The 11,118-nt window shown below is 44.7% G+C and overlaps 1 protein-coding gene across 1 annotated transcript; it reads right to left on the bottom strand.

Annotated features, from left to right (window-relative positions):
• Window positions 1–235: 235 nt before the first annotated feature.
• Window positions 236–8,565, bottom strand: Klf6 (KLF transcription factor 6). Its single transcript, XM_052156937.1, has 4 exons — window positions 8,224–8,565; window positions 4,752–5,325; window positions 3,330–3,453; window positions 236–2,833 (listed from the first exon to the last, which is right to left on the bottom strand). Exons 1-4 carry the CDS (start codon window positions 8,425–8,427, stop codon window positions 2,782–2,784), a joined length of 954 nt encoding a protein of 317 aa, XP_052012897.1. The 5' UTR covers window positions 8,428–8,565; the 3' UTR covers window positions 236–2,781.
• Between the last annotated feature and the right edge of the window lie 2,553 nt (window positions 8,566–11,118).

Raw genomic sequence — 11,118 nt, 5'->3', positions numbered from 1 at the left:
GGCACCCAGCCCCACCCAGTCGAACAACATCTATGTGTTTCATAAGTGAGACAAGCCAGCACAAGCCTTCTTTCTCTTCTGTTTACCTTCTTACTTAATGGAATTGTTATGGATAAGCACACAGCAGGGCCAAAAAAGGAGTTTTCCAAAACCCAGCAAATCAAGTGCTAGGATTTTGAATTGCCAAACAAAAGTGCATTTTCCCCTTGAGCGAAATGAAATCAGTTCTGTAGAGAAATGTATTCATCAGGCCAGATACAAGAAAACTAAACAAAAAAAAAATAGTTAAGGGAGCTTTAATCATTGCTCATTTCCAGGAAGATCAAACAAAATACCAGCCCAGCCAGACTCATTCTCATATATGTAAAGATCCACACCCAAAAAGCCAAGCAGCTGGATGAAATATCAGAAATATCAGCTGTCTAGGCTGTGGTATGCCAAATTCCGGGAAAGTACTCCTTGAAAAAGCTGGAAGAACCTACATGCTGGAAAAAATAGTTTCATCTGCATAAAAAGTATTCTAAAAAACAATCCCTGTGATCAGCTTACTACTCTTAGGTTAGATCTTCTAGTAAGGCTGAAAGTAAAATCAAAACCTTTGTGTGTCCGAGTCCAGCTGGTTGGCCAGTATTTTGTTCATGCCCCTTATGAATGGCCAAAGGTACCCTATCCCAGGCTTGCCAATAATGACTCGCACAATCAGCAGTCTGGAATAGACTCAATGCCAACAATGTCCCCAGCAAATTATTAAATTAAAGATAAAGCCTCTATAAAAGTTAGGTTATAGTTTTCAATTTCTTTTAACCTCCTTTATGGCCATTTTGAAATACTTCTTCACAGGCTGTAGAATTTTCTAGCTAAACATTCTAGTTTCTTCTTAAAAAAATATTTATATATTATCTATATATAATATATATATACACACATACATACACATACTATACACACAAATATACATACACAAAAAATTTCATCCACTTTTTTTCCAAAAAAAAAAAAAAAGCAGTATGCTTTCAGTATTACCAACAGATAGCTAGACAGGTACTCAAAACTTGTGCCTTTTGAGCAAGATATTGACATTGGTTTTTCTTGTTTGTTTAATACTTCTGTATCTTTAATATGTGTGACAATGTTACATAATAAATACAGCCGCTGTGTGTGTGTGTGTGTGATCTGTACAGTTGTGCAAGGTCTCTTACAAGAGTCTCATGGTAGCAGAATTAGTTTTCAATTGTCATGTCTATTTTTTTCCCCATTTTAACACTGACAGTCAAGTTGTCAGAAATGAACACATGTTGACATGTCAAAGGACTTTCACCCGTTCGTTCGTCACTGCGGGAGGGATCTTAGAGAGGTGTTCTCTTTGTTGTCGTTGTTCTTTGTTTTATCCATATCATACATCGATACAGTACAACGCCAGGTGAAAATAGAGCCTTAATTAAGCATGCGTCACCCATTCCCCTGTATTGGACCCCACAGAAGGGCCAGTTGCATAAGGCACCATTATGAAGGTCAACAGTGCATTAACAGCTAGAAAACCAGAAATAGTCCTCAAGGCATAAATAAGATACGTAGCTGCATGAGAAAAAACGGTTTCTAAGCTTAGTGGTTTGATCCACCCGACTGAGAAAAAAAAAAGTTTGTTTTCTTAGCCTAATGTGACATTAGACTGGTAATTTCCAGGCCCCCAGCATTTAGACATTTGACATGTGTCCAATTTCTCCAAAGGGTACCTTAAGATTCTCCAAAAAAAGTAAATTCAAACTCGGAGTCGTTGAAAATACAACCCTACATTGCACAAGATCATTTTGCACGGGGAGTGTTAGAAAATAGAAGGATCTGGGGGGTCGTGTCTTGCCAGGCCTAAATGGCTTAAGGAATCATTATTCTACACAAATTAGATCTTATAGCTTCTTATTAATTGGGATCAAGATTGGAGACCCGATTTAAAAATGTTAAACGTTTATAGCTCCCCCAGACCATGCACGACTTGTTTTGTATTATAAGGGAAAATGACCACTGTTATTTGTAAATACAGCTTATACAATGGGTTACAAATGAGCTCCGTGTAGCCAGTAAAACAAGCTACTTGACACACTGCACATTCTATAGCTGCACCAGACACCGGAAAGTCCTTTCACACAGGAAAGGGGGACAGGGGCTCCCCCTGCCCTTAACACTCACCACAATGGGGTCCTGAGTTCCCGCTCCCACCCTCCAGGTTTTTCCATCTTTTTTTTTTAATTTTTAACTTTTATTTTTTATTTTTTTTTTTTTTGTTATTTTTGTTTATTTTTTTCTAAGGTGCAGACACCTGTCAGAAAATGATTGGTGGTCAACTCACCCCTTGTATACTCCTCACACACAAAACATTCAAACTGCTTTTTTTTTTTTCCGGTCTCTTGCAGTTATTTGATACCACAAGGGGGAGAAAAAAAAGTCTGCCTCATCATACAGTCAGTAATAGATCCTCAACATACAATCATCCCACCCATTAACATTCTCAGTGCGCATGCTCTCCGCAAAAAGCTTAGAGCCTCTCAGAAGGTTAGGAACCAGTGGTGAGTCCGGGGTCACCCAAACACCATGCACCGGGGGTGCTATGCCGCTTCTGACATGACTTTTGTAGCCCTCAAAAGACCTTCCAAAGAGAGGCCCCTGGAGGTAACTGGGTAGGAAGCAAAATGGCATGCTTTGGCTGGTACAGGCATCCCTTCTTCCATGGCTGCCTCTTAGCCTGGAAGCCTCTTTGTAGCCTACAGGGTTGGTTCCTCTGCCCCTTCAGAGGTGCCTCTTCATGTGCAGGGCCAGGTGGTCAGACCTGGAGAAACACCTGCAGGGGCAAAGCAGAAACAAAGAAGTGAGTTTTGTCTCCTGGACTGTGGGGCACACCAGATACCACAGTACCTGTACAACTCCCCAGAGTCTTTGCCAATACTCTTAGGGACAGGGAACCCCAAGGCAGAGGTATACACATCCAAGAAATCTTCTGAGGACACCTAGCAGGTCTCAGAAGTCCCATGGAGGGTCTAAAGGAGCTCCTCTCTCAGTTTTTGAATTTTAAAACTGTTAGGGGCCATTCTGAGAGCTTTCCCCTAGACAGTTTTCTTGTAGAAATCTAGCACACTGCTTCTTCCTAAGAGACACAATCAAGGTGGCAGAGACTTTCGCAAAAGCCAAAGACTTAAAAGAAATGGCACCAAGGAATGGTAAGTGATTGGCCTTCTTTCTTCCAAGGTCTATTTATTACACACACCTACTCTGCTGTGGTCCTTCCTTTTTCCCATGATTCTACACTTCTTTTTCCTGCAAAGCCTTCACGGACGTACCTGTCACAGTGAGAGCATTTAAAAGGCTTGGCACCGGTATGCTTTCGGAAGTGTCTGGTCAACTCATCACTTCTTGCAAAACGCCACTCACAACCTTCCCATGAGCATCTGTAAGGCTTTTCTCCTGGGGAAAAGAACACATGGCAAAGGTACCATGACTTCACTGACAGGATGCAGGAAGGGAGCAGATTCAACATCATATACTGTGGGGTCCCCGCAGCCTACAGACCTCACCATATGCTTTAGTGGCAGGACAATACCTTTGGCAAGCTAAAGGTCACAAGCACAGGTCTCTTCTAACCTAGCCTGAAGAGCTTACTCATGTTGGTTGTTCCAGGGATCTCGGTTTGACAAAGTCATGCTACCAGAATCAAAGTTACCTCCTAACAAAGACAATTACTCAGACTGATGACATATTTGCAGGGTGAGGTGTCAGCCCACAGGACACACAGCCTTGCTGAGGGAGGAGATTTATTGCTTTCTCCATGGAGATGGCCCCCTCTAGCACTATCTGGTTCCTTACTCATTTCCCGGTGGAATGAGTAGTCTATCTTTCTACAAAACTGAAATCATGAGTTTCTGAGAAACCTCATTCAGAGGGCTTTTGGATCAGTTTCTAGATGGCAATCAAATGGCCAAATTGACATCACTCCCCAGCTAAATTATACATGTAGAACAGAATAAAATGCTACCCGAGAGGGAAGAGTGATGCTCGAATCAACCAAAGGCCAAAACTGTCTTGTTTGGGGAACACTCACATCCTCTTCCAGCCCTGTGCCTCTTCAGGGCCTGACTTCACCTCTCAAGAATCTGACAACCCTCTTGGTAAGATTACAATTACTCATCCTGTTAGCCTCCCCCTCCTCTCCTGTATGTTGTGCTGGCAGTTTCAAACAAACAGAATTCAATCTAAGGAGTGGCCCCGTGCTGAGAAAGCCCGTTCTCCCGGTCTACGTTCTCCAGGTTTACGTGGCCGAGTGACAAAGAGTATTCACAGTAAATGCCCACTGGCCAAGGCTGTTGTTCACACTAAGGCCTCAAAAAACGCCATCATCAATATCAGCAAACTCCAGGCTGCCCATGGACCCTCTGACAAAGAGGTGCAACCCAACAAAGCTTGATGCATGGACAATGGGAAGTGAGCACCCACTGGGTGAAAGTTTGGGTGTTCATGGAGAGTGTGATCTGGCCTCTTGTTTAATCTGAAAGCATGAACCATTCATCTGATTCAAATGCCCAGTCTTTTAAGATTCTACTCTGAACTCCAAAAAAAAGACCCAATTCCTTGGAGACAAGAATTTAGGAAGTGAGGATTTCCTTGCTTGTGACTACATCCTGGGGAGACCCAGTCCCTCCCAGGGCTGACTCCTTTCACGGGCGCCTACCAGCAGCTGACCGCCCAGACCCCAGGAGGGGACTGACCTGTGTGAGTGCGCTGATGTGCTTTCAAGTGGGAGCTTTTAGTGTAAACTTTCCTGCAGCCGTTAAAGTGGCACCGATGTACCCTCCTCCTGCCATCTGGGGAGGCGTCACCACTACCCTTGTCGCCAGACTTCCCAGAGGTCCCACTTCGAACCTTCCCGGGTGAGGGCAGGTCTCCTGGGCCACAGCCCCACAGTTGAGAAGATTCCCTGTTCACTTCTGGAGAAGAAGGAGGTGTGGAAATGACAGAGGAACTCAGATTTCCTGAACTGACTAAGACTTCACCAATGGGATCAGAGGTAAATTTGGTCGTGGGTGAAAGTTCCTCCGAACTGTCCGAAGACTCGCTGCTGACATCAGAGTTCAGACTATTGGTCTCTAAATTATAATTAAAGCTGGAGCTGATCAGAGAGTCCTCTGGGGGACTAGAAGAAATCTTCAGTTCTGATTCCTCCTTCTTCTCCCGAGCTAGAATGAATTTGGTCCACAGGTCTTCCTGGCTGTCAAATTTTATCTCAGAGGCTGACACGTAGCAGGGCTCACTCTGAAGATAGCGTTCCAACTCCAGGCAGGTCTGTGCAAAAGGAACCACAAGAAGGCACGTGACTGTTACAACTACTGAAAGTGGAACTGAAAGCACACAGGAATAAAAAAAAAAAGAAAACATGCAACAAAGGACGATTAAATTATTTCTGTGTCAGGTACTGTGGGTCACAAAGTCTTCTGTAATGCGAATCTATTTCCTCACAAACGCTAGAAAAAAAGCTGTTTCTAGAAATCAGAAGGAAAAGCAGAGGTGAGACCTCTCTTGGTTTCTCCAGTGTTGGACCAATGGCCACAATGAGTGATGATCACTAAGCCTGTTTTGTTGTTATAGTTACAAGTGTTGACATTTCTAATGACGATCTTGGTAAACCACACAAAGAAAACCAGCCTTACACACACACACACATCATTCCCCTCCCAGCAACCTAACAGGTTTAACCAGATCCTCTGACATTCTCTAGAACTATGAGCATCAATGAGGGAGTCCCAGCCATCCACGAGTGTTCACACAACAGGACAGAAAGACTGCACAGCACACAGTGTAGTCTGAAGACCCCTTGGGGGGCACAGCTGACAATATACGGCTGGCTGATATCTGTCTGTATTCACTTCATGGACATCAATAGATTTGAAAAGAAACCTCTCTCATTTTCTGTGTAGCTGGGACCTAGGATATATGTGCAGTATATATATACATATATAAGCATATATATATATGTATATATGTATATATGCATGCGCATGTATCTTTTTAAATGTCATTTCCCAAGTGCAGGACTGTGGATACCACCAAACTTTAATGATTTCTTTGCACTGACCAGAGGGAGAAAAGAAACATCTACAACAGAAGTGAATTCTTCCAGAGTGGCTATCTGCTATTGTAAAGGATGGAAAGGGGAAATTACTCCCTGGCCCTTCTGGGAGTCCCACAATGAACAAGGACTTTATCTCCTGGCCAAGGGTACAACAGTATGAGTCATCACTCCTTTTTCTTTCACGCAATGCCAAAGGAGACTTCCTTTTGAAATTCTGACCAGCAGCCAAATAAGGACCCGGCTCAAATACACATGCAGTGTGCCATTGACAGGGTGCCCCTTCCCCAGCCCTGCGACCAACCTTCCTAGGAGCTACACACTGCAGAGATCAGCAATCCCCTCTCCCCACCACCTCAAACTTTCTAGCCACTGGAAAAGAAAAAAAAACGGTAGGAAAGATTTTAGGATTCAATTATGTAGGCCCTGATTTTTCACTAGCTTTGCCTGCATGCCCATATAAGGCTGTCTGTGCCTCTGTGTATTCTATTCTACAGACAGAAATTTCGGCACTAAACTGCAACAAAAAATTGTTATCAGGGTACAGACCATCTTGAGCACAGGCTACCAAAAAAAGGGCTAATGCTTACTTAACAATGTGCCTTCTGTCACAGTATGCACACATCTTAAGCCCTCCCTGTAGATGGCTTCACACTACAAGCACCAGCAAGCTAAGGAAGAGGGGGTACTTGTTTTCCCTTTCCCCCCAAAATTCGATGTCTGTTACAGTGTGTACAGTATTAAGAACTGGGGCAGTGATACCTATTATTGATGTTCCAAAGAAATGGCGAGCACATTTATGAAGATCTTGTTAAACTTTAATCAACTGGCTAATTTAAAATCTCCATTATGCTGATGAGCAGTGGGGACCTGATCGAAGCTCTCTGGGAGTTTAAAAGGCTCTGAAGGGGGACTAGGAGCCAAGTCTGGCTAGTTGCCCAAATCCCAAAAGCCTAAAGGAAACTACTAAGATCAATTTCAATCACGTCCCGGGGAGCAGCTTCTTTGAGGAGGAAAAATGGGGAGGGGGAGAGAAAGACAGAGAGAATTGTGAACAATTCAGCCCGCATGTGAAGGTTTCAGCCAACACTTCGCTTTTCTTGCGTTTTAAAGCCTGCGAGGTTGTGAAACCGACAGAATATATTTCATCTGCTAATTCACTTGGAGGAAAGGAAAAAAAAGCCATCTCAGAAGGGTAGAGAGACGGCCACTGAATCATCGTTTTAAAGACAATGGTAAAAGTGTTTGAGAATTTTTTTTTACCACTCACAGAATCCTAAGACTCGGGAGGGGGAGGGGGTGTCCCTTTTATTCTCCTTGTCCCAAATTCTAGTCCCACTAAAATGCCGGAATTCGAGATTTTTCTTGCCCAAAGTAAGACCCGAAGGAACTAGGAATGGACTCATTGTCATATGACTGACAAGTCACTTGTGTGCAAACAGCACCCCCCCACACACACACACCCGCCGCGCAGTCAACAAGAAAAGCAGGTAAGAAAAACAAGGCAGACAAACGTGAATGCTAAGAAATTATCCAGAAGGAAAAGAAACTGCAAAATGGCTTTGAATTCAAAAAGAACTACCGCGTTCCGCAAGCAAAATATTAAGACTTTTAAAAATTGGATGTACAAATATCAAAACAAAACCAAAATCCTTAAATCAAATCTTTTGGCAGTAAAGGCAAGCTCGTTCATATGACAGGGTCCAGCTGTGGAGTTTGGAGCTGGTACAAGCCCCAAACTTGTGCCAACGGCTCAGGTCTGTATCCGCCAGAGGAATTTGCCCCCCACCCCCCTCAGGTGTATGCTGCTCGGAAGCTCGGAATTAGCAAAACAGGAAAAAAAATGAAGAAATAAAAATGTATTGGGAAGGAGAGCTCGCCTCCACACATATGACAACTCTATTCCTCGCTCCCGAAGGCTCGCTCTACAGTGCCTTCATCATCCCGGGGAGCAGAAGGACATCTTAAGATCATTATTTTATTTTTTAATTAAGCAAATGCTAATCATTATTAAAAAGATGCACTTCCAAGCACACACCATCTTGCCTGTTCCTCCGCGCGACTCCCTCCTCGGCGCACCGGGCAGGTGAAAAAAAAAAAAAATCCGTATTTACCTGTTGCCAATATTCCTCCAGGGACGGCAGAGCCGAGAAGTAGCCCGTTTCGTGCACGATCTGTAGTTCCTGGAAGATGCTACACATTGGGAGCACATCCATGTCGGGTTGGAAAAGACAGTCCCCGCTGTCGGGAAAACAGGGAGGTAAACGTTCAGGAGTCGGAGCAGAAACTGTTCCCGGGAGCGCAGGTGAAAGTTTCATGCAAACTGGATGGCGCTGCAATCGGACGCCGGGTCCGGACCCTCCCGCAGCCCGCAGCGCGCCGAGCCCACGCAATATTTGCAAACAGCGAACTGACTGCAAGCGTAACCCCTGCAAAACTTCCCTATTCAAAGCTCCGCTGCCAGCCTCCCCCCCTCCTCCCCCGCTTGGCTCCCCCCACTCATCCTCCCCCCACGTGACCAGCCTGGAGCTCCGCCCCCCACAGTACCCAATCCTGCTGTTCCCGTCCCGGGGGCTGCGCGACGATGATGTCAGCTCGCACCAATTGCCGGTGCAGACACACAGCGGCCCCGCCTGGCGTGACCGAGCCTCTCCATTAAGTGCCTTCCTATTGGTGCAATTCGAACTAGGCCTGCGCTGATTGGAAAGACGTCTCGCAGGCTATTTTTAGCAGGGTATATAAGGCGAGGGCTACGGCGCACAGAAGGAGTCGGCGCTGGGAGGTGCACAGCCTAACGTTGCAGAAGTGCGGCCGGAGCGGCCGGAGCTGGGGGAGCCTAGCCCGGGCAACCCGGCACCTGTCCCCGCCGCCCGGCTGCCCGGTTGCACCTTCTGATCCGGTCACCAGAACCGGCACCCAAAAAAACAATGGAGCGGACATATTCCCGATCCCCCACTTTCCTCCCGCTTGGTTCCCTTGTTCCTGGATCCTTCCCTGACCCTCCATTCTCCTTGGTCCCCTGATTTCTCTCTTTGTCCCGAGTCCCCTCCATACTCTGAGATGCAGCGGTGCCCCGGGGTGGGCGCAAACACGCCGGCAGGACCCCGTGTGGCGATGGGACCCTAAGACCGAACAGCAGGGGGACTTGGTGCTCCTGAGTCACTGGGTGGTAGTTTCTGTCTCGATCCCTATTACGGAAGATGACAGGAGCCTGAGACCAAAATACCCCCACTTCCTAGGCAGGCAGAGGAGAAAACTCCAGAGCATTATCAAAATCGCCCTACCTGACCTGTGTGTCATACACTCATTTCTCAGGAATGAATTTTACCTACTCAAAAGTTGGAAGTGCAGCTTTTAAGATCGCATCGCTGACCTGGCGCCACTGCCACCCCTACTTGGAGAGGTTAAAAATTCCCTTTACCTGATGCACAGTTTTAATTCAAAAAAGATGCAGATTCTGCTGCTAATGGGATAGAAATCTGCTTATCTTGTAGAAGGTAGTGTCAGAGATGTCCCACCAAGGTTAACAGGCTTGCCCATAAATGTGTAAACAATTTAAATCAGGCTGAAGATGACAATTTTTTTCATATAAACTGTCAAAGCACACCATGGTATATTCATTTAAAAAGAAAAAACAGAGCAACTAAAATTTTTGAATAAAAATCCAATTATAACAACTTCGAGTACAATCTTTAATGAATAGTATCCTTTTAAAAGTTGTCAAATATGTAAAATAAGTTGAGGAAAGTTTTCCTATTTAATTTATGAAGTCTAGAACAGATGCATGTACTAGAACTATAGGCTTGTCGGGTTCGTAGGCAGCATATGTATGGGGGCAAAGATGGAAAAAGTTATCTTACAGTGCCGATTGTACGGAATAGATGAAGGTGATCATTGGCCTTCATCCCATTTACCCTAGTGACAAAGAGGCAGGTCTGTCCCTTACTGTGTTACGTGCCTGGATTGTTTCCCTGAAGGGAATGGAAGCGGCTTTAGGATACACATGCGTAGGTTGAACCAACTTCCCAGGGTGGCCCTTATATGGGCAAAAGCTTAATAATTAGCAGCAAGCGTGTGACTTTGAAATTAACCAAGGAAACAAGAATGAGATCAAATCTGTGCCAGCCAGCGCCATAGAACACATGGCAAAGATCAGGGTGAATGTATAAGGCTCTGACTAAGTAAGAGTCTCAACAAGACTGGAGGGGGCTGTGGTTCCTTAGGAGTGTCATAATGAAGATATTGAAACTTTCCTTGTTGGAAAGAGAATTAGTCATCATTTTAACACATTCCCTTACATTCCCATAGAATGTTAAAAAAAAAAAAAAAAAATCCCGGTCCCTTAAAAGCACTGCCAGTTAAATAGAAGATTTGCATAGTTTATTTTTACAAGAGTGAATTTAATTGGACATAATAGAGATACAATCAAAACTGTGACTTTCAGAAAAATTAATTAGTGTAAAAGTAGAGTGCGTTCATAGACTGAATCCTAAGTAAAATAAACTCTATGACTTCCTGCTGCACCCGTCAGGCATTCAGCACGGATTATTCACATCCTGTGACAAGCCAGGTACACAGACATGTACGGAGCAAGCAAAGGACCATGTCACATAGGGGGTAAGGGGCAGGGCTCCAAAGATGTTTTGAAAGAAAGGCATTTGCACTCCTGATCATTTAACTATTGCAGGGAAAATAGCCTGCTTCGTCTGTAAGAAAGACTATCCATATGATCTGAGTAATACAGAAATACAGCCAGCATTTGATTTAAATACAAGTCAGAGAATCACAGAGGACAGAGACTTTGAGATGGGGAAGTATGGAGCGGAAGAAAAACTGTGAACTTTAAACTCCTTGTCTGTGCTATAGGCTTGACCTCAGCCAGTGTGACTAAAGAAGAGGAAAAGTTTAACCTGGCCTGATGGAAATACCCCTTAGAATCTCATCGGTTTGCGAGATCAAGGCCAGGGGATTGGAAGCACAAGCTTGCCTGGGCTACTGAGTGGGACTGG

The sequence above is a fragment of the Apodemus sylvaticus genome, chromosome 14 (assembly GCF_947179515.1).
Source record: "Apodemus sylvaticus chromosome 14, mApoSyl1.1, whole genome shotgun sequence".
Lineage (NCBI taxonomy): Eukaryota > Metazoa > Chordata > Mammalia > Rodentia > Muridae > Apodemus > Apodemus sylvaticus.
The sequence above is the reverse complement of the archived record's forward strand: the minus strand, read 5'-3'. Positions and strand labels throughout refer to the sequence as shown.

Bases quoted from the DNA above. Each gene is read 5' to 3' on its own strand.
- Klf6 (XM_052156937.1), bottom strand. From the start codon at position 8,427: ATGAAACTTTCACCTGCGCTCCCGGGAACAGTTTCTGCTCCGACTCCT. The intron at 3,454-4,751 runs GTCAGTCCCCTC...TCTTTTCCCCAG, and splicing joins ACATCAGCGCACTCACACAG to GAGAAAAGCCTTACAGATGC. The intron at 2,834-3,329 runs GTACGTCCGTGA...TTGCCCCTGCAG, and splicing joins AAATGCTCTCACTGTGACAG to GTGTTTCTCCAGGTCTGACC.